Below are 27,417 nucleotides of genomic sequence, written 5' to 3'. Positions count from 1 at the left end.
TTCTGTCTGATGAAGAATTTGGAGCCTCACCAGAGGTGTAGGGAGCCCTGTGTACAGCCCAATCCAAGCCCCCACGGTCGTGTTTGTGACTCCTTAACCTAGCCGGGCAGGCAGAGCTCCTGGGATACAGAGTTTAGATGTAGATGTGAGTTATCCCTACTCATACTTGTACAGGGTTTCCTAGGAGGTACGGACCTCAGAGCACATTTACTAGTTCTTGGGGAACAGGAAGACTTCCAAGGCAGAGGTCAATTAGCATGCACTCCAGAGGAAGTGGCCCTATTTCCCCAAGTACCTTGCTGCAAGTTTGGGCAGAGTTGCCCAAAGGACTACCCCTATAAGATGACAGAAGTGGACCTGTACCCTGCCTTGGTTGCTACCCTTAACAGACACTGCACTGTCACTACTGGCATCTGGGGAAGGACAGAGACACATCGGGAAGTAGGATGAGGCAAGGTATGTCCAGAGCCACCACCTGGAGACGCTCAGAGAACCAGATGTTTCCATAACGATCACACCTAGAGGTAAGTTTATTAGTCTGGTCCTGGGCCACAGTCTAAAAATATTCTGGTGCAACTAAAATATTACAGGGCCAGAGAGGGCAGGATCTCGTCACCAGATGGGATCCAAGTTCCCTCCCATTCTCTTGTCTGGGAAAATCAACATGATTAGTACAGGCATAATTTAATTATCTGTTAGCAGAAACTTTGTGTGTGTGTGTGTGTGTGTGTGTGTGTGTGTGTGTGTGTGTATTTATTTTGAGAGAGAGAACACTAGTGGAGAAGGGGCAGAGAGAGGAAGAGAATCCCAAGCAGGCTCCACACTGCCAGCGCAGAGCCCCGACTTGGGGCTCAATCTCACAAATCGTGAGATTATGACCTGAGCTGAAATCAAGAGTCAGACGCTTAACTGACTAAGCCATTCAGGTGCCCCGGCAGAAACTTTTTTTTTATAAGATAAAAATATCCTAGAGTCCTTTTTCACAGGAATCTGCTAATTCTCCTCCTTTCTAATATAACTCACCTTAACACTTGAACACACTGTCTAAATTTAATCTATACCTAGTGGTTGTCTATTACCCAAAAACTGAGTTTAGCCAGCCACATTTTTGATCTGTAAGTGACATGGGAAATTGCTACCATCTCAGACCACAGATGACAGAAGATAAAGGCGGTTTGGAAAGGAGTCTTGAAGAGGTTGGAGAGCAGGTCAGCTATAAAATGGTGTTTATTCAAACTCTACAAAGGAGAAAGAGGCACTGTGCAGGTGACTTTGGGCTCAGGGAATAGGTGTGTATGAGGAGAAACAGTGATGGAGAGGTCACTGATCCTGTTAAAGGGAGGATTTTAGGAGCGGCCAGGACCAGAATCAGGTGGGGGCCCTCCCCCGTTTGGGTCCAGTGTTAGTGAGGTAACTGTCTTGCCTAGCTGTTCTTACTTTTCCAAACACCAGCCCTCGTGGCTGTACACCCAGCACGAACACCACTATTTCCAGTTTAGCTGCCCGTCATCAGGATGGCTTGCCCAATTTGTCTCCATCTGGTGTACCTCATAAAGGGTCCTAGGCTAGGCAAGACTGGTCAGATCGAATTCTTACTAGGGTTTAAAGCAACATAGTACATCCCTTCCAGATCCTGCTGACTTCCTTTGTTGGAAGATAGAATGTTTCAGAGCCTTTGTCCTATTGTTCATGAGAAGGTCCCAAATGTGTTTCTTTGGCTCCTCCATTACAATTAGATTTTAACAGGAGGGGGTGCTTCTCAAAATGTGTCCTGACATCAGTATCACCTGGGGTATTTATGAAAATGTAAGTTCATGGGCCACACCCCACACCAAGTAAGAATCTTTTAGGGGTGGAGTCCACATTTTCTGAATTTAACAGATTCCCCCAGATGATTCTTAGGTGAATCCTTGGCCTATGATTTGCAATTTAGCCAGTTAACTAGCTTTTCAAAATATTCTTGCTCAAGGGAGAACATTTGGGCCCTTGAGTCTGGAAGTCAGTAGGTACCATTACCTATGCTTCTATATTCGTCATCTCTAATGCTCTCATAAGGTACCTGTTATAACCATTATACAGGTAGGAAAATTTGCCCCATTTGTTAGAAGTGGTATGATTCAACCCAAGTCCAACCAAGTGCACAGTTTTGTATTTAGCTCGATCTGCGTTTTGGCTCAAAAATGCTAGCAGCAAGGGGCACCTGGGTGGCTCAGTCGGGTAAGCATCCAACCCTTGATCTCAGCTCGGGTCGATCTCAGGGTTGTGAGTTCAAGCACCATATTTGGCACCATGCTGGGAATGGAGCCTACTTAAAATGCTAGCAGTAAAATGGCAGTGGTAAAAATGGGAACAGCCATCATTAGTACTGGGGATGTCAACTGTTACTGAGCAGGTCACAGGACAGTTAATTTGCCTGGTGCTTTGGTTTTTTTAAGGTATTTATAATCTCTACTTCAGATTTCTTTTAAAGAACTCTAGAATTGGTTAACTCTCCAGCCAGGCATGAAAGGGCTCCTATTTTGTCACTGGTCTCTGTGTGAGGAAGAGGAGTCTGTTAGGAAGGGTCCCTAGATTTGATTCAAGCTACAGTCCAGGTTCTCTATCAAAAGACTTCTTTTTGGACCCCCAAGAGGCAGATCTAATGCCAAATTAGATGCTAGTTTAGTCCACCATTCCTTTGAGTAATTCAAGCCAAAAGTGGCTCTTGGGGGCCTAAATTATCCAGATCAGTACTGGTCTTTTGCTTTAACTACAATGTTTTGGCCAAGTCACCTTGGTAGGATTAGCCTGCAGGCCTCACTGCCACCTAATAAAACAAGCAAAAATAGATGAAGGAAATAGCTGTGCCTGCAGGAGGTAGCATGTCTGGATTAGAAGGCCCTGACTCACACTGGGACACAGGGCACCAGGGCAGGGCTTGTGCGGGGAAGCGGCCCTCCCTGTTCAGGTAGTTACTTCTGCCACATGGTGGCCTGAACTCCAGTTGAACATACCCCCGCCCTGTGGTCAGTGCTCAGTAAACTTGTTTAACGGAACCAGGTACTTAAAAAATACTTGACCAGGATATTCCTATCTTCCTCTTTCTGGGAGTGCTAAGAGGCCTGGCATTTTTTTACTCCAGGAGGGATGCCTAACACACTAGAAATACAGCAGCCTCTTTAAGCAGATGAACCCAGCAACAGGGCAGTAGACATAGTGGTTTAGACTGGAGCACTGGCTCTGCAAGTTCCAGTCCTTCTCAACTCTTGCAAAGTATCAGCTGTAGGATCTGGGAGGTTACTGAAGGAAAGCAAGACTTAGATTTTTCTAAGACAGAAATGCAGGTAGTAGCTTTTTCATAAGGCTATTATGGGGGTTAAATGAGCTAATGCAAGGGGGCTACTTAGTCTCCAGTACACAGAACTGCTCAGTAAGCAGAAGCTCTGAACCTGAGGTCCACAGTCCCCCCTGCCAAGGGCAGGGGATCTTCCCATGTATCAAACCAGCACCTGGTGCTCGTCTCTTGAGAAGAGGCCACACAGAGAGGCAAGCCTAGGGTGCAGTTTCTTGGCACTGTTTACCCCCGAGAACCCCGCCTTGTCTTCTCGCAGTGAGGGGAGCAGCTCTGTGCCAGTCTGCAGAGAGGAGACTAGCTCAGGAATGCAGTGAGGTGGTTTCTTTCCTGCCCTTACCCAGAATGGTTTTCCCTTTAATTCAGTGTCTTCAAGGGAACTCATTAATACCAGCCACCCAAGCAACACAGATTTCCAGATATGCACGTTTTTTAAATTACGTTTATTTAGCGTATGTACACATAAAAGAGAAATCACCCTCTGATCCCACCCAGCAGAAAACATGCACAAACCCAAGATATACGTGGAGGGAAGGGGCCCCAGCCCCAAGTTAGTGGTTGGGATGGTGCAATCCTGTGAGTCCCAAGCCCCAGTCAGGAGAGGGCTGGACCGAAGCACTGGGCAGCCCCTTGCTGCCAGCCCTAAAATAAGCGTGCGCCGTAGCCAAAGGTCTGTTTGATGCCCTCAAAGTAGTACCGCTGCCAACCCTGCCGCGTCCTCTCTTCCTCGGGGGCAGGGATGCCTCTGCCTTCCATGCACAGCTCAGTCTCTCCATTCTTGTCTATGAAGGTCAAGGTGATGGTGGCAAAATGCCCTGGGGAGAGGCAGAGGGGAGGGGGGTTTAAGATCCAGGGTTTCCGTCAGGGTTGGAGACTAAGGGGGAAAGAAAGAGTTCTGGGGGTAATGGCACTAAGCAACTATGCATACTTACCTTCTGGCCAAGATTTAAACCTCCACTTCATCACAATAAGTTTCTCAGGGACCTAAAATAACCAGAGAGATCAGTGTGTACCGTAGACTCCAATGCGCCAGATCCTGGCTGGGACCAGCTGTCTGTCTTTCGTTCGGCCTACGGTCTGTGCAATTCTACACCTCGGGGGCACAAAGTGGACCGTGGAGTTGGTAGCATCTGCACCAACACAGGCTACGGCCTCTCCTCTCACTCCCAAGTCCAGTCCGGTCAACTGTGGCCCAGGTGACAGTTCAGCGCTACAAATGGAAAGTTCCAGCCGCCAATATACATGACATCTCTTCCATGTTTGATTTCTTCAGGAAGAACTAATTTAACTCTGAGGAGAAAAATTCTAGGAAAGCAAGAGAATTCAACTGCAACATTCTTTTGAAAATAAAAAAATGAGGTTTTACTAACCAGAGAGATTGAATTTTGCCTACAGAGGTGGAAAAAGGAATGTTTTTCTTCTGACCTGAGACTATATCCTGGGTCTGGGGCTAGCAGGCACTCACCAGATCAGTGAATTCCCCAGAGACGTTGCCATCTACCAGGTGAAACTTCCCACCTTTGTCTGCTTCTAACATTGCAGGAGCATGGGTAAAGGCTTGAACGAGCTGTGGGGGAAGAAAAAAAAAAAAAAAAAAAAAAAGAGGTAGGGAAGATGTCCCTCTCAGTGGGACCTAGGGACAAACGCCAGGTGATGCCTGCACACCTTAGCTCTCATTTCCAAAGGCACCACTCTGTCCAATGACTGGCTTCTGTTATGTCCCACTACAAAGGGACAGCCACTGCTCAGGGCTTTGACCTGAGTAACTCTTTGTAAATCCATGACGCCAATACTTCAGATCCATTCACTTTTCCAACAAGAATGCTTCCAGTGGTGCCCACTTAAACCACCCCAAAACACTATACGGGAGGACAGAGAGCAAGTCCACTTTGAGGAGTAGAGTGAACACAGAAGGGTTTTTTCTTTGTCGCTACTTGTACGAGGAAATCGTCATGGCACCACTTTTTAGTACCTGCTCTGCATGCAGAGAGGATGTGCCTACAACATCCCAAGTCACCTGAGCAGCAAATGCCCGGAGGCCTGACGGACAAGATTATACTTACCTCTTGGGTGGTAAAGACTCTATACAGCTCCTCTGGTGATGTCAGGAAGGTTTCTCTAAGGGTGATCTTACAAGTGGGGATTTTGACACCAACAGGTCTGGCCTGGGTTTTTGAAGGAGCAGACTTAGCCTGTGGAAGTGGCAGCGAGAAAGGTTTAGAGGGTGGGAAGCCTCCATTAACGTGGCTTCCAGGACAGGCCTGTCACTCATTCTCACAAACTTCTTCGCCTCCAGTGCTAATTGTTCCAGGAGGCTGGATGGACGTTTCAGTCATTAGGGGAACCTTCCCAGAATGTTCTCAGTTCCCACCGAAAACAGTATTCCCAGTGGAGGACAGATCCTCACTGGAAACCCCACTGACCAAAGAACCTGGCAAACCACTGGGCATTTCTGAAGCACTCAATGTAATTCTCCAGGAAAAATTCTGTGCTCAAAGAGCTGGAAGCAGCCACCTCCCCTCGGGAATCTCCGTCACTGTGCTGGCAGAAGGGCAGCGGGGCTGCAAACCAAGTGCTGAGCCTGAACTGTACAAGTTCTAGCTCCACAAAAACTAGCTGCTCACCTGCAAATGTGGTGAAATTGATCAATTTCCTAATAGGTGAATGTCGTGATCTAAGCCCAGTACCTTCGTGACCCCTCTAGTGTCAAAGTACGAAATATCAACACCCCACTTAGAAAGAATACTGAAAACATAGATAGCTGAAGACCATCCTGGGTTCACAACCTAACTGGTGTTAAATGCAATCAGGAGAAACTCTGAAGCCCCTGCTGGCTTCCATTTGCTCTAGGGGTTTGTTATAAATGATTAAAACCCAGTGAAAGAGGGACAAACAACTACACACTGTGGACTCTGTAAAAAGCACCATGGGCAGATCACAGGCTGCTGTGGCTTGGAGGTTAGGGTCAGAGAAAGATCACATGGAAATACCACTTATTTACCTTGCGCTCCTCAGTTTTCAGTGCTGGCTGCCCGGCTGGGTCTACTGACTCTCCATTCATTGTAGGCAAGATCATGCCCTGCGTGAACTCTGAAAAAATAAAATCCCCACTCCTGGAAGTTATTTCTTAGTAGCTGAGATGTGGGGCTTCTTTAGAGTTTGACAAACATGGACGTCTTACCCCCAAATGAAGTAATGACAAAGAAAGAAAGAGTCTACTTACTTTAGGTCTTTACCTTTGCACTATGCCAAACAGGTATCTGAGTGTATGCTACAGAACACAGAATGTTAACTAGGATGATTCTAAATCTCGCTCCATTAGAAGCAACACAACTTGTTAAATGTACATGAGGTCTCCTATGGATGGTAGCCAGCGAATGTAGTGGCACTTTCAAGGAATTCAAGAGCAGGGCAAGATACCCACAGATGCATACTTAGTCCCCCTTCTCCACTCTGCCTTACCTCAGTAGAATAGCCACGCCTAGTGCACCAGAGCACTCGTTCTCACCAGAAGAGGTATCACCTCGTATGCTGGTGCCCTTTGACAGTCATTTTATGTACTCCCAACACCAAGATCAGAACACACTGGCAGAACTGGAATTCTAGGGGAGAGCTGAGCTGACCGCTATCCTAATGACCCCCTAAGTGTCCCTGGAGAATGCATGTCAAAGATAGTCCAGGACTGTGCTCAAGCAGTCCAGGGATGCCAAGTCTTTAGATCGCACCGTTCAACAGAAATGTAATGACAGCCTCAAATATAATCTTAAGTTTTCTAGTAGCCACAGTAAAGTGTTAAAACAGAGAAGTGAAATTAGTTTTAGTAACACGTTTAACCCAATACATCCAAACTATCGTATCAATATAAAAAGCTATTAGTAATTTCACATTCCTCTTCGGTACCAAGTTTTCAAAACCCACCGTGTTTTCTACTCACGGCACAGCTCGACTTGGGACTATCTGCATTTCAAGTGCTCAACAGTCAATATATCAGATAATCCATCTCTATATCTTTCCCTTATTCAGAGTTTATAGATTGATTTTGAGGTGAAATAAGCCCCCTCCCCCATAAATCTTTTACCCATCTGGCAAAGAAAGGACTGTCAGGACCCTTAATCAGAGTCTGATGGTCGGGGGTGGGAGGGAACTACCTCCTCAAGGCATACGTTAACTACTCAAGGGATACCTGTTTTGAGGGTGCTGATGTAAATTCCCATTGCTTCTCTTAGGAGTTTCACCCCTTCTTCCTTCATTAAGGCCACGAGATTTGTGTCAGGCTCATCTTTGGCAAGGCTCACACTAATCTGAGTGAAAGATCAGAAGTAGGTGGTAAATAACTTGAGGGGCACCCACGACATGGAATGTGGGTGCTGAGCAATCAGATAGCTGCTGACATTTCCAAAGGAAACGTGTGAGGGTTGGGGTATTTTTCCAATCCCCGTGAGTGTTCCTTCTTGCATTCTGCCAAAGCCAAGGTGGCTAACATTAGAACCCAAGTTACTAGCTAAAGCGGAGTAATTAAACACGCACAAGCTGTGCTGGAAGCTCTCAATGGCACCACAGACCTAGGAAATCATCTACAAACTGAGGTTCTGAATGCTTGGGCCAGGCCTGGGCTTTAATCTTGAACGGGAAGTCATTTTTCTCATCTGAGAATAGAGAATGTGGAAGACTCAGATGAGGAATTAGGAAGCACAAACCTCTACTTCATCCACACTGTTTTCATCAGACAAATTGGGGATCTCCACATGTCCCTTGTACTGTACTCCAGACTTAGAGGTACCTGTCAAAAGCAATGCAACATCATTAGTCTCCCCCTTTGCAGGAAAAGGCTGCTCTAGAGTCCTAGCTACTCTTCTGCTTGCACTTTTTTTTTGCTTGCACTTCTTTTGAACTACTGAACTGACCCTCTTTATTCTGAGATAAAGCCAGACGCAACCAACCCTCCCCACTTCTCCCCTGGAAGAAATGTCTTTCCTAATTAGATCTGTTGAGGCCAACTGCGTTATTACTGTATGGGACTAAGAGCCGTGCGGATATGGCACTGGCAGGAATTCTGCCAGGGAGAACTTAGGTCAACAATCAATGTGGTCAGTTCTGCTAGAATGCTTGTTTTGAAAATACAAATTTATTCCGATGTGACTGACATATTAGTGGTCGATCTGATCACAGCATGAATTTCACATCTGCTAACACAGGATTTCTTTCACGAGAAACACTAGGTGAACACACACCCACACAAAACCACACCCAGCTGAAATGAGCTGCACAGGAATACACAAAACACACACATCTCAAACATTTATCTGCCAGCAGCCTCAGTTTCCCATGTGCTATGAGCCACGCCACCCACACTGGTGTTACAACTTCTGATTTCAGCTGACCCTCCTTCCACCAATCGACAATAACCCACATGCTGCAACCCTTCTGATGCCCACTTTCACAAGTGAACTTCAGGTCTTTTTCAAGGTAAAGCACCATGTTTACTGTATTATTTACATACTTCTTCCCATATAACATGTGTGGACTGTGCTATCAATTTTTATGTTCCTAAATTTTAAAAATGTGTCACCAATGAAGGTTTTTGGGTGTTGTGTCGTGTCCCTAATCCTATCCTCCCCATAAGCCCTGTGGTTTTGGTTGAGCAATTTTGCACAGTATGGGGATTTTTAGGAACACACGGGTGACGTTACAGCAGAACTGACTGTATTTCAAAATGAACCAACAAGATGATTATTGATCTTCACTTCTCCTGACCTCAGTTTCTCAATCTATAAAAAAAAGGACTGGGCAAGATGATACCCAAGGTTCCTTTCAGACTACTATAATTTTTTTAAAAAAAGTCACGAACAGATAGATCTACTCTTCTCCTCTTTTTTACCATTTACTTGAAAAATGCTCATCAAGGCACAAATCTAATGTATGCTTTGCCCCACACATGTATTCCTTTAGCTTTAGTGCCTTTTAAAATTGTCAGGACCATCCAGCTAGGGCACATACATGGCTCCAATTCTTTGCCAGTACCATCACAGAAGGGACACAAAAACTGGAGGATAAAACCACCCCAAATTATAGTCACACAGAAACTTCGTTAGCAGGGTAGCCTAAACTGGTAGATTCACACTGGAGAAAGTAAAAAAAAAAAAAAAAAAAAAAAAAAAAAAAAAAAAAAAATCAAGACCAAAAAAACCCTCCCCTTCCCACCTTTAAGTCAATCATCCAACAGACAAAAGTTAGCTAGTCTGAGGAAACGTTACCTGACATAAAATGTCCTAACACATCATGTGGCCCAAAGATTCAGTGGCCCAGCTGCTTCACTGGTGGCGGCTTATGAGGCCCACAGAGAGAAAATGCATTTAGTGTCCCACAGCAGCAGAGAAATTTTGGCACCCAATACTGATTTCTATAAAAGTAAAGCAGCCCTGTGTCCCCTGAAGAGTTCCTAACCTTCCCAAAACTGTTCTCCCCGGCTCCTTAATAGGTCAACCAAAATGCAGTTAGCCTTTGTTCTAATGGCCCAGCACAGACCTACCTGTCCAGTTTAGTTTGATGCTCCATTCATAAAAGAAGATAAGTTTGCCTTTGCGATTGTTAATGGATGCCTCTCCATCAAGCTTATTCACTTCTGTCACCTCACACTTGCCTTCCTCATTTTGCACCCGCACTGCCAGGAACAGCGTTTTCAGCTTATCCGTGGACCAGTTTGAAGCATCCCTCTCTGTCCTGCAAAACAGAAATAAAACTATGGACTAGCAGCCAAATGGAAGACACACTGCTTGCTCTGTGCGAGAGAATCCAAGGCTAAAAGAGACCTGACAAATACTCTGAAAAGACCAGTCCCACTCCCGTACATCCACAAACATGTTATCCTCTTTTAGGAAGATAAGGAGTCCCATACTGTCAAGAAAGACAACTGCTGTGTGGAATGGTTACAAATCAAGTGGAAAATTATACTTTCCTTTCTCAGCATGATGGTGCTAAAGTCAGTATTTGACACTTGAACATGGCGCCCCCGTTTGACCAAATGGAAAACTGTGACCATCTTGCTGAGGTCAGGAGCCTAAGAGTGGGCCCTAGAATGCAGTATTTAGCTAACAAGTCCGGTAAGTAAGAAAGCAATAATCTTGACCTCATTAGCACAGTGTTCTGACCTGTCAAATTCAGGCTGTGCTATAAATTCCCTACACATTCTGTGTCCTCTAAACGTCTAGAAAAACAATGTTAAATCCAGGGCTTCAAACCAAATTAGATCAAAGCACTATGTATGTTAAAAGGAGAGGAGATAGGTTGAAATATAGAGAAGAAAAATCACTATCTGCCTCCCAACATACTAACTAGCAGAGAACCCAGCAGCAAAAAGGGCTGCAACGAAGTAAAAATGAAAGCAACGGGAACAAAGTTCAGTGGAGTTAAAAGATAAAAAAATAGTACTTTTAGGACATTTCATAAATGAGAGTAAGCTTTTAAAAGTGGTTAAGTTATAAAACCGTGATTGCCCGGCAACCGGGGTAGTCCTGGGAGTTACAACACAACCAAATGAATAGTTCCGGGTGAGAGGCCATGGCATCTTCAGCATCACTGTGCTCTGAGCACCCACCGAACACGTTCCAAACCTTTGTCCTCTGTACTGAGGCAGTGGTTCTCTACGACTGACTCTGAATCTCACCCGTAAGCCGCAAAATAAGAATTCCAGCCCACTAGCCCCGAGCCTAACACAGCGATCTCCCAACACAATCCACGCCGATTTGGGTCTCACGGACTCCTCCGGCCACGTGTGGGAAGCATGTCCTTGCTAAGGCTGGATGCATCGGCCACGGGGGTTATGTTCTCGTATCTCTGAAACCCCTCCTCTGGGCGCAGCCCTCCACGTCGCCCTCTTGCCCTCTAAACACTGAAACAGAGGCAGGTGGTGGTGTGGAGAGACCTGGGACTACGGACCCCTGCCACAGGAAGAACCCACCCCCACCTCCGGGCAGGGCTGTACCGGTCCTAGTTTTGTTCCGCCCGAGGTTCCAGGGACCCGCAACCCTGGCCGGGCCGTAGCGTTCCCGCGGCCTGGCCCGCTGGCCCTCACCAGTGCCAGTTGTTGACGTTGGTGGCGTCCGCCCGCTCCTCCACGATCCAGCGTGGGTCGCCCTCACCCCACTTGGCCATCAGCTTTCCTGTCGCGCCGCCACCAGCTTCCGAGCAGCCACAGCCACAGCCTCAGGACTGCCTGGTCCCAGCCGCCCGGCAGCGCCTGGAAACTACTAGAAGCGGCCGCAGAACCTCCTGGCTTGCTTTTCCCTCCACCCCCCGCCCCTCCCCGCCTGAACTTCCGGCTCCTCCTCGCTTCCACCGGGTACTTCCGTTCCACCTCCTCGGACTTCAGTTTATGTGTGTTCTAGAGTTCCTTCAAGCTCCTTTGGGCTATCCCTAAATGGGCCGGAAAAGCAACCGCTCACGCGACCATTTATCACCCTTAAGGCCACAAAGAACACGTCTCATTGTTTCCCTAGTCTCTGCATTGGCCTTGCTGAGCCTCATGGGAATTGTAGTCTTGTTTAGTAACCCGCTGGATAACCGCGGAAGGTCGCGCTAAAAGTAAAGGAAACTACTTAGGCACGGAGCGCCAGAAGTTCTGGGAGTTGTAGTCAAGAAGCCCTGTGGCACCTCCGGACAGCGCTTAAAGGTAAAGGCGGGAAAACTACAACTTCCAGCATGCTCTGCGGCCTCTTGCTTGACTCACGTTCCCCCCTTCCGCCCCACCCAGCGACTGTTCGCTTCCGCCCATTTTTATGCAGCTTAGCCTGACTAGAAAGGGTGGTCCAGCGGCGGAAGAGTCTGACGCTGCCCTGAAAGGGTGGGCTCGGTGTGGAAGAGGTGAGGGTGTCCCAATCCGCTTGGGCCGCGTATCTGGTTGAGTCCGGCCACGCCGCAGACATATCCTTTCCTCTTACTCTCTCAGGTGTCCCTAGACCGTCCCCCCCCCCCCCCCCCCACCAGGCCCGACTCTTCCAGTCGGAGCGACCGAGTACGCTGCGAGCTCGAGTACACTCGAGGTTGGAGCTGTGAGTGAACCTCGACGTTTGATTTTGAAAGAGCATTTACTCTGCCAGCGATCCGCCGGACTCTGGCGACTGCAGTAGGTCCATGGCTTCCTGGACTTTTTGCCTGTAGAGTCTTCCTAGGTTAACCCACATTCCCCGGTCTCCGTTAATAGCCTCACATGTGGAAGCCTGGCTCAGAACATAATTGAATCTGAGTGTAACTTCTCGGTAGCTGGTTTCTGAAGCGTCCTGAGGCTGGGAGCGTGTTGGTTGTGGATTTTTTTTTTTTTTTCCTGATGCCTGTTGTCCTTCCTTTGTCCTGTACCTCGGATTTGCTTCCCTGTCTTGTGGGCTCTCAGTAAACAGGTGACAGGTGACGATAGGGACAAGCCTCTGCTGTATTTGAAATCATGTCGAAGCACTTTTTCCAGTCACTCTTAAAATTGTACCTGGTTGCTGCAACTTGTAGAGCCATTAAATCTTTATCATTATCTCTTTACTTGGCAAGTAAATTTACGTTCTGATTTGGCTAGAAGTACGAGTTGGTGGCAAGTATCCCCTGCGGTTGCATGGTTAAAAACGATTCCAGAAATTCTCTGGTGGATTATCGGGTGTGTTAGACACATTCTATGCTTATCTGTAGATATTTCCAGATATTTATCTACTGCCCTGGTTTTCCCTAGAGTAAAACAGAAGGACCATGCATGTCAGAGTGGAAGTGATCCAGGAGCTAGAAAACCTGGATTATAGGAGCAATTAGCAAAGTGGTTTTGGTACCTCATTCTTTTGTGCCTCATCTTCCTCATCAGTGAAATAGAGATGGAATCTGCCAGACCTACCTTACAGAGCTGTTGTGAGGATGAGAGTGCTCTATTAAGTTGGCAATCTGTGCCAGGGACATTTACATGCTCTATGTACATCTTCAGTGTTGGTGATAGCCACTCAGCATTTTTGTGTCAAATTTTTTTAATCTTTAGGATTGCTTGAAAGTATTTTCTGTCTAGCTTTTTCTAAGCTACCATGATGCTTTACTAATAAAAATTAATACTGAGCATTACTTTTGTATCAGACGCTAGGTGCTCCACATGTATGATCTAGTTTAAGCTTCACAACAGTTTTATAAGGTAAGGGGTCTATTGTTATGCCCATTTTACAGATGAGGAAACTATGGCTTATAGTGGTTTGACTTACGATTTTTCAGCTTTATGATGGTGCAAAAGTGATGCACATCCAGGAGAAGCCATAGTGTGAGTTCTGAATATGGATCTTTTCCTGGGCTGGCAATATACACTGCACTGTTGTGATGCTTGGCAGTGGCAATGAGCTACGGCACCCAGTCAGCCACATCACAAGAGTGAACAACTGGTACATTTAAACTATTCTGCACCCACACAGCCATTCTGTTTTTTCACTTTCAGTACAGTAGTCAAATTACATGAGATATTCAACACTTTATTATAAAATAGGCCTTGCTTGCGTTAAATGATCTTGCCCAACTGCAGGCTAATATAAGTGTTCTAAGCACATTGAAGGTAGGCTAGGCTAAGCCATGATGTTCAGTGTTTTCCACTCACGATATTTTCTTACGCTTGGTTTATCAGGATGTTAACCTCATTGTAAGTTAAGGAATATCTGTAGAGTATGTTAAGGGCCATCAGAAGCTTCAATAGGGCTGCCGTGATGAGTGTATGTCAAGCTTCTGTTGTGAAAGGTACCATTGAGAGAAAAGGAAAAGCAAATGAATTCTTTAGAATTTAACCCTGTGTAGCCTTTGGAGTTCTTTTTGTTGCTCTGGGAGTTTTGGTTACTCCATCCTAGTGTTTTTTGTTTTTTAATATTTATTTATTTTGAGAGAGCATGTGTGAGCAGTCTGGAAGGGCAGAGAGGAGAGAGAGAATCCTAATCTGGCTCCTTGCTGTTAGTGCTGAGCCCGACATGGGATTCAATCCCAGAAACTGTGAGATCCTGACCCAGGCTGAAATCAAGAGTCGGACCCTTAACCGACTGAGCCACCCAGGCACCCCACTGTTTCTTAGTTTAAATCAGTTTTCACTCTGTCCAGTTGGCATTGATAATTTTTTTCAGAGTGAAATCTAATTTTAGAATAGTGATGGGAGGGACTTGTGGTATTTTGACTGATTCTTTATATATATATTTTTTCTTTTCTTGGCCATGCCCTCAGTTCCCAGAATTTGGCCAATACTTATTCGTAAATTAATCATAATTTGAAGATACAGGCAGGATAATTCTACTTCATTTAATCTTTGCTTTCTTTCTTCTGACATTTAGCAAGCATGTATGAAAACAAGAGCCAGTTTTATTCACTGTGGTATTCCCAGGGCCTAGAATAGTGCCTCAAAGATGGCACTCAGTATTAGATAAATGCTGAATACGTGAATGCAATTTTTATGTTTTGTTGGTGCTTTTTCTTCAATTTAATTTTTTAAATATTGATTTTTGAGAGAGGGGGGAGAGTGTGAGCAGGGGAAGAGCAGAGAGAGAGGGAGACAGAGAATCCAAGCAGGCTCCTCACTGTCAGTGCAGAGCCCGATGTAGGGCTTGAATTCATGAACTGTGAGATCATGACCTGAGCTGAAGTTGGATGGTTAACTAACTGAGCCACCCAGGCACCCGGGTTTTGTTGATACTTTGATCTTGTGTATTCAGCAAAATTTGGGATGCATTTTTATAACACTTGCCTGTCTTGTGCTGTTACCTTTATACATATCTATGCTGAATACCCCAGCTTTCTTGTAGGGTGCTTCAGAAGAGGGGCTGTGTCTTGTACTTTTTTTTTTTTAATGTTTATTTTTGAGAGAGACAGAGACAGAGACAGAGTGCGAGTGGGAGGGGGGCAGAGAGAGAGGGAGACACAGAATCCGAAGCAGGCTCCAGGCTCTGAGCTGTCAGCACAGAGCCTGACGTGGGGCTTGAACTCACGAACCATGAGATCATGACCTGAGCTGAAGTTGGCCGTTTAACCTACTGAGCCACCCAGGCGCCCCTATCTTGCATTTTTTACATATCCCTCACAGCTCCTGAGAGAGTGCCTTGAACAAAGTAGGTAGTCTAGGAATGAATGAGTACTCGTGGGTAATTAGAGGATCAAAAGTATGATTTGATCAGCTGGAGACCCAAGGATCTGATTTTATGTGGCAGATTCAATATTTGCTCTAATTCTTTGAAATGTCCCCAAATCACTGGGGTGTGGGGTAGGAGGGAGAGTTTGTAGTGAAGGAAATTAAAGTTTTTGGAGCTCTGTGGGAAGTGATCCAGGAAACGACATGTATCTGTCTTACTCTTACTCCAGATGAATCGGACAAAAGGTGATGAGGAGGAGTATTGGAACAGCTCCAAGTTCAAGGCTTTCACCTTTGATGATGAAGATGATGAACTGTCACAGGTGGGTTTTCTTGAGCAATTGCTGCAGGTCACACCTCCTCCACAGTGCCACTCTAAAATTCCTTCCCCTTGTGTCCTTGTTAAGCTAGCTTTTGACTGTGTGTCCATTAGGCTCAGAAGTGTTTGGGGTCAGACCTTTAGAAAAATCTTCATAGAAAAGAGGTTTCAAAACAGAGCCAGAAAGATTGTAAAAATCAACTCTCCACCCTTCTTACTTTTGTTCTTAAGGTAACTTATTCCTTTCAGTTTTTTTTTTTTCCCTCAGAACCCCAAGTCTTTTATCATATGATGTAATTGTTATTTTTGAACAATGAATTGGATTGGAAGTTGTCTGTATTGCATCTATTTTACAAATGGGGAAACATTTATTTTTGGAGAGATGGACAAACTCACTCAGGTTTACACAGTAAGTCATTGCCAGGAATATGATTAGCACTTTTTTTTTTTAAGAGGTTTTTTTGTTTTTTTTTTTTTTAATGTTTTACTTATTTTTGAGGGGAGCGGGGGCAAAGAGGCAGATAGATCTGAAGCAGGCTTCACATTGATAGCAGCGAGCCCAATGCAGGGCTCGAACCCATGAACTGTGGGATCGTGACCTGACTGAAGTTGGATGCTCAACCAACTGAGCCACCCAGGCGCCTCAAGAGTTGTTTGTTTGTTTGTTTGTTTGCTTTTTAAGTTTATTTATTTATTTTGAGAGAGAGAGGTTGAGAGAGCATACGCATGCACTCTAGGGCAAGGCAGAAAGAAGGAGAGAGAGAATCCCAAACAAACTCCACATTGTCAGTGCAAAGCCTGATATGGGGCTGGATCCCATGAACTGTGAGATCATGACCTGAGCTGAAATCAAGAGTCAGAACTGACTGAGCCGCCCAGGTGCCCCTATTATTAGAACCTAAAAGCAGCTTTGATTCCTTCTAACTCTTGCCACTGGACTGCAGTGTTGGCTAAAGAACAATTTGTTTTCTTGGCAAATATCTGGCAGGCTAGATTGCAAAGGGTGAAAGTGTTTGCCATCTTTAAGTCCCAATTGCTCAGCCACCTTGATTGTCAAAGAGATAGGTGGGAAATACTGCTTACCTGAGTGCCCTGCCTTATGTCCCTCTGCAGTTAAAGGAATCCAAGAGAGCAGTAAATAGTCTTCGAGACTTCGTGGATGATGATGATGATGATGACCTGGAGAGAGTCAGCTGGAGTGGGGAGCCAGTGGGAAGTAAGTAGAAGAGGCTATAGGAGGGGATTGATATTCAGGGTTCTTGTCACTAATGAGGGCTCCATTTGCTTGTCCTCCCAGTGTTTTGTCAGGAAGGGGAATGAGGGTAGACTATTTTCAGATGAGCATACATTTGGAAATTTAACCTCAGAAGATACTTAAGGAAATAACAGTAGTTCCCATGTGGCTGTCTAGTCTGCTGTCTTAGGGTTAATGCTTGGCTGGGTATTTCAGACTCACTTGGGGTGCTTGTTAAAATTAAATTCCTAGGCTTCACTCCAGAGACTTAGATTCAGTAGGTCTCGGGGGTGAGGATCTTAATTTGTGATAGGTACTGTAAGTGCTTCCAATTTGCAGTCATATTTGGGACTATTGGCTTAATTGCCCCTAACTGGCTGGCAGGACTGACTTCCTTAGCCACCAAGTCTCATCGTCTAGCTGTTTTATAATACCACTTAATGGTTTTGCAGAGTCCATCTGATTTTTGAGAATGTTAAAATTTTTTTAATGTAGGAATATCATCCCACTTTAAAAATATAGTATTTTAGGCAATGAATGAAAAGTTTCCCTCTCACACTATCGTGCATTTACTGTTCTCAGTCCCTGCTATCCCAAAACACTGCTGTGGTTTGTTTCCTGTGTGTTCAACTAAAGATTCTTTTTACATTTGGAAATGCATATAGGAATATATATATTCTTATCCCCTCTTTTACACCAGTGGTAGCATGCTTTATACCCTGCTCTTTTCAATTGACAATATAGCTTGGAGATCTTTCCATATCAGTACGTAAAGAAGTTTCTCATTCTCTATTTTTTAAAATTATTTTATTTTATTTTTCAGAGAGAGAGAAGCAGAGCACAAGCAGGGGAGGGGCAGAGAGAGAGGGAGACGAATCTGAAACAGGCACCAGGTTCTGAGCTGTCAGTACAGAGCCCGATGTGGAGCTCGAACTCATGAGCTGTGAGATCATGACCTGAGCTGAAGTCGGACACTTAACCGACTGAGCCACCCAGGCGCCCCACTCTCATTCTCTCTTTTAAAACAACAGCATCGATTATGTTGTATGGGTTTACCATAATTTGTTTAAACAGTCTACTTTTGATGAACTTTAGATTGTTTCCAATCTTTTGTTTATACTGCTATCAATAACCTTGTTTTTGGCCCATATATGAGTATATGAAAGATCAATTCTTGAGTGGCATCACTGGCAGAGGGTATTTGCATCTGTATGGGTTAGATATTGCCAAATTGTTCTCCACAGGGACTGTACCAGTGTGCCCCCATCAGCGATGTTTGAGTGTTCCTGTTTCCCCACAGCTTTGCCAACACAGGGTATTATTGAACTCTAGATCTTTGCCAGTTTTACAGGGGCCAATGGTATCTCAGTGCACTTTTACTTTGTGTAATTCTTTTATTAGAAGTAAGGTTGAGCATCTTTTCGTATGTTTTATAGCCACTTGAATTTCCTTTTCTGTGATCCATTTGTTAATTTCCTTTGCTCGTTTTTCTGTTGATGAGTCGATTTGAATTTATTTTTTCTCTCTACTTCAATTTTTTAAGTCCATGTCAATAACAGACCAGGGCCTCTGGTGAAAAACTTTTAGTATTTATCAGAATGCTGTATATCAAGGATTATTTTGTATGAGAATCCCTGATTTAGTTCTATCTCACAGGTATCTCATGGTCCATCAAAGAGACTGCTGGTAACAGTGGGTCAAACCAGGAGGGGCGTGAACAGCTCAAGAGCCGAAACAGCTTCTCCTCCTATGCACAATTACCCAAACCTACTTCTACCTACTCCCTGAGCAGCTTTTTTAGAGGTAAAGAGATTGTTAAAGGGGTAGGGGGGCCCTCCTTTTCTCTTTCCAAAAAAAAAAAAGAAGCACCCAGTTTATAATTTTCATTTACTCTGGAAGAAAAAGATTATTGAAGGATAAAGAATTATCTTTGGAACTGGCAGTTAGGGATTAGAAGTCAGAGAAGAGAGACGTTCAGAGGGATTTGACAGGAACATGATGAACAAAACTGACATTAGTTCTGTGGCAGGTGCTGAAGAAATTTACCTAGGTCAGGATTCCTGCCTACCCCTGTGCATTGCTGTAGGGAACCCTTGTTTACTACTGGTGGGGATATAAAATGGCATAGCCACTGCGGAAGACAGTATGGCAGTTCCTTAAAAAAGTAAGCCAGACATACAAGGACAAATATTGTATGATTCCATTTCTATAAGATACCTACAATATTTAGATTCATAAAGATAGTAAAATAGTGGTGACCGGGACTGGAGGTTAGGAGAAATGGGGAGTTATTGTTTAATGGGTACAGAGTCTTAGTTTGGGATGATGAGAAAGTCCTAGAGATGGATAGTGGTGATGGTTGTACAGTGTGAATGTACTCAGTGCCACCAAACTGTACATTTGAGAATGGTAAAAAATGTTTATGTCATGTATATTTTACCACAAGTAAAAAAAATTTTTTTTCCCTGACTTTGTTTTTCATGGCACCTCAAATTTCTGAAGTTGAATGGAGGTTTGTTTTAAGCCTTGAGTTCCCACATTGCATAAGAAAGGTTCTATACATACTGCATCCTTAACCAAGTGAAATGCCTCTGACTGGAACTATTGACCTCTCCCTTTACATGTTCTTTACTTCCAGGGAGAACTAGACCTGGAAGTTTCCAGTCCCTTTCAGATGGTAAGCATTGACCCTCTGCTCTGGAGTACTATGGGAGATGTTACTGATATGGGGTACACTCTGCAGGGTCATGGAGATAGGTGGTAATTAGATGAAATGTTTTCTGAGTCTAACACCATTAGAGAAATTTTCTGATTTTGAGTAAGGAGGTCAAGATCATTCTGGCTATAGGGGCAAGGGGTGACTTCTAGGGGCGCTGTTTCTGGGGAGGAGCCGAGATCTATTTTGGGCCATAAAGATGCCTTGGGACCTCACGAGTCAAAAAAATGCATGTGAGAAGGAAGCAGTAGAGGAGAGGAGTGACATGAAGATGGTGTCCTTCTGAATCAGCTGCCTATTTTTTCCAGCTCTGTCGGACACACCTGCCAAAAGCTATGCTCCAGAGCTGGGCAGACCTAAGGGGGAGTACAGGGTGAGTTATATCTTGCACTGGTGTGACACTTCACACAGTGCAGAGTGCTTTGACATACATTATCTTGCTTGATCTTCCTAACTCTTTGACCAGCTAATACCTTAACTTTTATGTAGAGAAGAAAACTGGATTTCTAAATATCAGGGCTTGCCTTGGGTCTCACAGCTATTAAGTGGTGGAACTGGGACTCCGTTTATTTACTGATTCCGTTCTAGCGCACTTCCCTTACCCATTACACTGCCTTTTGAAGGCTGTATTTTGAAACTTTTGATCATCGCTGTGGTCTGGAAGCTTTGTGGAGCTCATATTCCCAAGAAGCACATAACAAAGTAAATTGATTCATAAGGAAGACAGTATATCATAAGATCCAGAAGAGAAACATGTCTCCTTCTTTTCCTTCTGTCTGCATAACCATCAGTTAGAATCCCAAAATGTGACTAATTGTATCTAGGGGGTGAAATCCTGAACCAGTAGGCATAGGGTTATGGTTTTGCCAGTTGGTTCTTTCCCTTTTTGATCCATCTCTTCTTGCCTGTATTGTCCCTGTTGTAATTTCTTCAGACACTCAGAACAAGACCATTCTTGTTCTTCATTTTTTTTTCATTCATTCCCTCCCACAAAATATTTCCCCATTAGGGAATAAAGATAAGAGTTTTAAGTGAGGAGCTGGCACACTGATAATGCTGATCCCTTAACTTCTTGAGATTCGTGTGTTGCTAATATTCTAGGATTATAGCAATGACTGGAGCCCCAGTGACACAGTGCGACGCCTTCGGAAGGGCAAGGTAAGGCCACTGGAGAGAGAATTCTTGTGGGAAGAGAGCACCATGGCTGGGAGAAAACGTTTTCAAAATACATATGTTATAAAGGATTTTTTATCAAGAATATATAAAGAACAATAATTATCTTCAATAAGAAGATAAACAACTCAGTAAAAAACTTGGTGCAAGATGTAACCAGTTACATCAAAAAAAGATACGTGAATAGCCAAAGAGCACTTGAAAAGTTCTTTCACATTAACAGTTATCAAGAAGATGTGAATTAAAACTGTGAGATACCACTGTATAGCCACTAGAATGGCTAAACTTACAAGTATTGATCATACCAAGCATTGGGACGCTGTGGAGGAGCCAGAACTCTGGTACACTGAGAGCAAGAAGGGAAAATGTTAAAACTACTCTGGAAAATAGTCTGGCACCTTCTTATGAAGTTAAACATACACTTAACTTCATTGCTAGACATTTACAATCCAAGAGGAATGAAAACTTATGTTCAAAGACTTGTACACAAATTTTTGTAACAGCTTCATTTATAATAGCCCCCAAAGTAGAAATAACCCAAATATCCTTCAGGAGATAAATGGATAAATGGTGATATGTCCATACAATGGCAAACTGTTTACCAGTAAGTAGGAATAAATTAGTGGTACTCACCACAATGTATTGATTCATCTCAGAAATGTGATCTTGAAGGGCACCTGGCTGGCTCAGTCAGTAGATCATGTGTCTCTAGATCTCAGGGTCATGAGTTCAAGTCATGTGGGTGTGGAGCCTACTAAAAACAAAACAAACAAACAAAAAAAAGTGAAATTGAGTAAAAGAAGCCAAATGTGAAAGAGTACATATTGTATGATTCTGTTTCTGAAATCCTAGAAAAGGGAAAACTTTGGTGATTAAAAACAGATGAGTGGTTGTGAGGGGCTAGAGATTGGGTCGGGGGGGAGTTGGCATCAAAGCTGACAAGGAACTTTTTGGGGTGATGGAGTTGTTCTGTATCTTGATTATGGTAGTATATGAACTTGTCAAACTCACTGAATTTTATAGTTGAATAGGGTAGACTTTATTGTATGTAAATTATACCTCCTTAAAAAGAGAACAGGTGATCTCTCTACCCATTGACTTTGGCAGGACTTCATCAGGACATCAGGACTTTCTTGCACGCTAATTCTGTTCTTATTTTGCCAGGCCTGCTCACTAGAAAGATTCCGCTCCTTACAGGACAAGCTACAACTCCTAGAGGAAGCAGTAAGCATGCATGATGGAAATGTCATTACTGCAGTAAGTTGTGGGTTTTGTTTGTCGTTTGTTTAATTGTTGTTTTCAGTAGTTTCTCAAAGTCCAATCAGAATAGGACTTTAACATTTTAGGTTAAATGTCTAGTAAAGATCCTAGATTTCTCTTATTTATTTGTTTGTTTATTTTAAGAGAGAGAAAGGGAGAGCAAGAGCATGGAAGGGGCAGAGAGGGGGAGAGACACAATCCTGAGCAGGCTTTGTGCTGTGGGCACAGAGCTTGATGCGGCACTTGAACTCACAAACCATGAACTAAAACCAAGAGTCAGATGCTTAACTGAGCCACCCAAGCACCCCCTCGATTCCTCTTAAAGTGTAGGATTCTCAGTAATACATGCTCTGAGGCTCGGCTGGCCGGACATGCATTGTATGTGGAACTCTTGATTATAATCAGGAAGCAGCAGGTTGGCTTCTAAAAAGTAATCTGAGAGAGAAGAGGTATGAGAGCAGTCTCTCAGAGGGGGTGTCTCTTGCCAGCGTGGGAATGGGCAGGTGGACTTCTCTTAGACATCTGCCAAGATGCCTAATGTGTCGCTGACATCATTTCTAGACATCAGGAGCTCAGGGCAGGGCTTTGCGTTTGAAAGGTTACACAGAGTAATTTATTCTTTGTTCTCCTTTCCTCTAGGTTCTGATATTCCTGAAGAGGACACTGAGCAAAGGTGAGCATGGGTTGAGAGAAATCTTCAGTCAACAAGATACCGGCTACATTTGAAGGGAGAATGTCATTGTGGCTTTTATCAGAATTCACCATGATCAGGTCTGTTTCTGAGACAGCTGGGATGGCCTAAGACTTCAGAGTATCCATCTCATCTCTTGAGGGCAGTTTTTCATCCTGTAGGGTGATAAGTCTATTCACTTCGAAGTGTCCCTATTTGCTAGACAGACAGATGGCTGTGTTGATTTGAGGACTTCAGAGTCCATGCTAGGTGCCTGCTGGTTGAGTTGGTGAAGGCTGACTGAATGGCTAAGAGTTGCCCTGGACCATGGAGTGCATTGATGGTGGATTGAGCCAGAGGAATGGGTACCATAAAAAGCTGTTCCTTGCTTGTGATTGGGTCTGAGATGTTTGGAATGTATGAGGAGGGAGACCAATTTCACACCTGAGTAATAGGCTTTAATCTTCCCCACCTAACTATTTCCTGCCTGCCAGAGATCCTCTTCCGAGAGCTGGAGGTGCGACAGGTTGCTCTGAGACATCTCATTCACTTCCTTAAAGAAATAGGGGATCAAAAGTTGCTTTTAGACCTCTTCAGGTAAGAACTGATCATCTTGTCTATGAAGTTTACTGAGTCCTTATTCAAAGCACGCTGGAGAATACAAAGAGAAAAGATATTGTCCTTTTTTTGTTATTAGATAAGATACTGAAACGGTGATGGGATAACTAATAATGCACCTCAGCCTGTGATAAAGTGACAGTATAGCAGGTGGTTAAGGAGGCGGCCCTGGAGTCAAACATACCTACATTGAATACTGGCAACACCACTTAGTTCATAGAGTGACCTTGAACAAGTTGCCCAACCTTTCCAAGCATTAGTTCCAAACCTGTACAATGGAAATGATGATTTGTACCCGGCAGGTCATTATGAAGATTAAAAGAGTTAGTGTGGGAAAAGCACTTAGCTTAATACATAGTCTGTATTAATATTTTTAAGCATTTTGTTATAAAAGACTCAGAATAAAGGTATCTTTTATTGCTTGGTCCCCAATGATGCCAGTGGGAAGTACGGTGGAAGAGCAAAAGAAGAAAATAACAATCTTTAGTCAGGATACCCAAGGAAAGCCACATGGAGGTGTTTAGGAATTGAGACTAGGTAGGATTCTAATAGGTAGAGAGGCAAGAGGTAGGCATATGTGCTGGTGGTCAGGGGCAGGAGAATATCTTCTACCATGTTTTCCTTCCTTCCCTATCTCATTCTAATCAGTAGAGACTTTCCTGCCCTTAGATTAAAATGTATATTATGTCTTTTCTTCAATGTCAGGAAAGCGGTTAGAACCTTTGTTTAGGCTGATAATGTGGCCTATGGTAACTCCAATTATCTAGTGACTCCAGCACAGTGGTGAGCTGCCCCAAGACTATGGTGGGAAAAGCAGATCACCTGGTCAGGGCCAAGATTACAGATGTTAGCGAGGAATTTGCAGAAGACATGTTCATTGAGGCAGGCTGTTCTCTCCCTCCTTCCCTCCCTCCTTCCCTCCCTCCCTCCTGATCAACAAGGCTTTATTAGGCATCACCTCTAGGCCAAAGCAGTGATGTTAGTTACAGTGGTCCATTCAGAATAAGAAAGAATTAGAAGACAATGTCCTTGTTCTCCAAGGTCTTACCACCTTTGGGATAGACAAAACCCATTCTACACTACGTGAAAACAACAGAATAATATAGAAAATCTGTTTCCAGGATTGTTCTGACAGAGAAGAGGGCTTTAATCTTTCCAAAAAACCCTGTAAGATTACTGTGGGCTAAGGTTTTGTGGAGGCTCTGAGCCTATCAGACCTGTTAACATTACAAAGTTATTACTGTCCTGCAATGCCTTCTTGTCCTTGCTTTTTTCTCAGCTAGAGCGATCAGGGGAACATTCATACCTGATCCACCATGTGTTTTGAAGAGGTTGTTCATAGAAATTTTAAGAGGAGGGCTTATTTCATTTATGGAGGCAAATTTATGAGTTTGAATTGTGTTTCTCCTAGAGCAGCCATCCTATTTTGTGAGGTTATACTGCCACACATCAATAGATAAAAATGCCCTGCTCCCTTCTGCTTCTTCCCAGGTTCCTAGATAGAACAGAAGAGCTTGCGGTAAGTGTGGCCTTTGTTTCAGTTGGGGACCTGTTTAACAGAAATCAAAGCCAAAACCCAGCCTCCAAGATCCCAGAAATCTAAGCCAAAACCCAGCCTCCGAGATCCCAGACTAGTTAACAGTTTCCTTCCTTTGGTATTGATTGCATCCGGAAGAGAAAGGCACTGGGAAGCCTGAAAACTAAATCCAAATGATGTACTGTTTCTTTTTATATGCTCTTTTGATTGGGCGTGTCAATAAACACTTTTTTGAATAAATGAATAAAAACTGGCCTGGTCAATTTGTAATTTGTTTTTTAGTTCTTAGTTGTTTTCACTTCCTGGTTTGTAGGAGCTTTTGGGTTTTGGCTTCTAATGCTAGAAGATGTTGGAGAGTTAAGAGGGATTAGAAAGCAGATATAGGTCAAGAAGGAAGATAGGTCAAGCCGGGCTGCACCCAATACACATTTTGGCTGAGGGCTGAATGGCCAAGTGTGCAAACTGATTTTTGGCAGATTTTCACCATTACAGAATAAACTCCTGGAATACCAGAATAAATCTGAAATTGTACCAAAAATTTCATTATTTTATTAAAAGTGTAGAGATATACTTTTAAAAGTTTGCCATTGTAGCGCAGGGGTAAGAATTCCTTAGCATATCCATGGCAGGATTGTCCCTTCGGTCACTACACCACACGTTTGTGGTGTTATCAGTGCTCACATTCAGCTGGCACGCTTAATAATCTTGCTAACCTTCTTCACACAGCAGAATAAAATTGAGGAAAATGTTTTTTCAGTCACATTTTGTAAAAGGAACTTTTACTTAATATTCAAGGCATGGAACAATCACAAAAATCCTTTATCTTAATCTACTGAAAGTGATTGGCAGTCTGTAGCAATCATTTTGAAAAGCTTTTTGTTTACATTTTTAATCTCCATAGATTTGTTGTGTTGTTTTTTTTTTTATGTTCATTTTTTTTTTTTTTTTGAGAGAGAGAGAGAGAGTGTGAGCAGGGGAGGGGCAGAGAGAGGGAGACACAGAATCTGAAGCAGGCTCCAGGCTCTGAGTGTCAGCACAGAGCCCAACACGGGGCTCGAACTCATGAGCCATGAAATCATGAGGTGAGCCGAAGTCATATGTTTAACCGACTGCGTCACTGAAGCGCCCCTAATCTCCATAGATTGGAAGCTGTAGGGAATTTTCTTCATACAGCATTCTTATGAAGTTTGTTGTTTTGAAGTTTGATTAGTGAAAATAGGTGTGTTTGGGTAATGCATTTTCTTCTAAAACTTTATTTTCTTCCTATTCTCTATTATATTTGAATTGAAGATTCAGATTTACATGCATGCTGTTTTATATAAATTTGGAGTTTAACAACCTTACGAATTTGAGAATTGACAAAGCTGATGATAGTCTCCTTTCAGTTTCTCCTCACAGAGTGGGAAGGTTACCTAAGTAGGACTTCCCTGAAAGACTTAAGGCCAAATGGAATTGAACAATAAAAATAAACCATAGCTCTCAAAGATTGCTTTCTTTAATACTAGGAATGATTGTATACCAAACATTTTATGAAGATTAGATTATGATATAATTTCTATTATTCTGTGTTATCATTTACATTTTTATATACTTGTTCCTAAAAGGATATACTGTCCTTCTTAAAGCCAGTTCATTCTCTTAATATTCATATTAACTGTCAATCTGTTTATTTATTTATGAAAGATTGTATTTTTAAGTAATCTCTACACCCAACGTAGGGCTTGAACTCACAATCCCAAGATCAAGAGTTGCATGCGCACTGAGCCAGACAGGTGCCCCTAATCTATTTATTTTTTTATTTTTGGAAAGTTTTTAATTGTGCATAAAATCTCAACTTTTATAACCATCATAAATTATTGCATCAATTAGCTCTTGTAATAATAAATAGGGACTAACTTTTTAATTATTTTTAATTTTTAATGTTTATTTTAGAGAGAGCACAAATGTGCTCACGTGCAAGTGGGGGAGGGACAGAGACAGAGGGAGACAGAGGATCCAAAGTGGGCTCTGTGCTGACAGCAGAGAGCCCCAGAGCCTGACGCTGGGCTTAAACTCAGGAAATGTGAGATCATGACCTGAGCTGAAGTTGGACACTTAACTGACTGAGCCACCCAGGCGTCCCAAATAGGGATTTAATCTTCAGTTCCTTTTTCAGAATTCCAAAATAGGAAGCACATAAGAAGATTGTCTTTCAGAGTTATATGTATGACTTACGGTATTTGAATGTGAGTCTTCACGTGTCAACAGTGAATCAGATGACTTGCCTTACTTGTGTTACTGATGTTGTCAATTATTAGGTATTTACAGGATCATGCTACCATTGATTGTGTATAAGGTCAAGGATGCCAAAAATAATGTTGAAGTAAGCATTTAGCTCTTTGGCCTTTTGAAAGGCTAAGGCTGAAGCAAAAGCTGGTTTTAGTTATATAGGCTAAAGCCAAACTTTGGAGTAA

At 43.5% G+C, this 27,417-nt stretch overlaps 2 protein-coding genes across 2 annotated transcripts in view; one reads left to right on the top strand and one right to left on the bottom strand.

The window, feature by feature from the left end:
• Positions 1 to 3,755: 3,755 nt before the first annotated feature.
• On the bottom strand, positions 3,756 to 11,614 carry AHSA1 (activator of HSP90 ATPase activity 1). Its single transcript, XM_060620407.3, has 9 exons — positions 11,403 to 11,614; positions 9,861 to 10,051; positions 8,029 to 8,111; positions 7,515 to 7,632; positions 6,333 to 6,421; positions 5,395 to 5,523; positions 4,797 to 4,898; positions 4,264 to 4,315; positions 3,756 to 4,146 (listed from the first exon to the last, which is right to left on the bottom strand). Exons 1-9 carry the CDS (start codon positions 11,480 to 11,482, stop codon positions 3,974 to 3,976), a joined length of 1,017 nt encoding a protein of 338 aa, XP_060476390.1. The 5' UTR covers positions 11,483 to 11,614; the 3' UTR covers positions 3,756 to 3,973.
• Positions 11,615 to 12,065: 451 nt separating this feature from the next.
• VIPAS39 (VPS33B interacting protein, apical-basolateral polarity regulator, spe-39 homolog) overlaps positions 12,066 to 27,417 on the top strand; it is a 24,148-nt gene continuing 8,796 nt past the window's right edge. Inside the window, exons 1-11 of the mRNA XM_060620402.3 lie at positions 12,066 to 12,190; positions 15,668 to 15,760; positions 16,870 to 16,972; positions 18,647 to 18,793; positions 19,629 to 19,667; positions 20,015 to 20,079; positions 20,808 to 20,864; positions 22,044 to 22,136; positions 22,779 to 22,812; positions 23,304 to 23,406; positions 24,919 to 24,946. Of these exons, the coding sequence (XP_060476385.1) occupies positions 15,668 to 15,760; positions 16,870 to 16,972; positions 18,647 to 18,793; positions 19,629 to 19,667; positions 20,015 to 20,079; positions 20,808 to 20,864; positions 22,044 to 22,136; positions 22,779 to 22,812; positions 23,304 to 23,406; positions 24,919 to 24,946 (762 nt within the window). The 5' untranslated portion in view covers positions 12,066 to 12,190. The remainder of the gene's footprint in view (positions 12,191 to 15,667; positions 15,761 to 16,869; positions 16,973 to 18,646; positions 18,794 to 19,628; positions 19,668 to 20,014; positions 20,080 to 20,807; positions 20,865 to 22,043; positions 22,137 to 22,778; positions 22,813 to 23,303; positions 23,407 to 24,918; positions 24,947 to 27,417) is intronic.

Source organism: Panthera onca, chromosome B3 (genome assembly GCF_046562875.1).
Source record: "Panthera onca isolate mPanOnc1 chromosome B3, mPanOnc1 haplotype 2, whole genome shotgun sequence".
Taxonomy (NCBI): Eukaryota; Metazoa; Chordata; class Mammalia; order Carnivora; family Felidae; genus Panthera; species Panthera onca.
Note: the sequence above shows the minus strand (reverse complement) of the source record. Positions and strands in the feature narration are given on the sequence as shown.

Bases quoted from the DNA above. Each gene is read 5' to 3' on its own strand.
- AHSA1 (XM_060620407.3), bottom strand. From the start codon at position 11,482: ATGGCCAAGTGGGGTGAGGGCGACCCACGCTGGATCGTGGAGGAGCGG. The intron at 8,112-9,860 runs GTAGGTCTGTGC...TGCTTTTGACAG, and splicing joins CATCAAACTAAACTGGACAG to GTACCTCTAAGTCTGGAGTA. The intron at 4,899-5,394 runs GTAAGTATAATC...CTTCCCCCACAG, and splicing joins GAGTCTTTACCACCCAAGAG to CTCGTTCAAGCCTTTACCCA.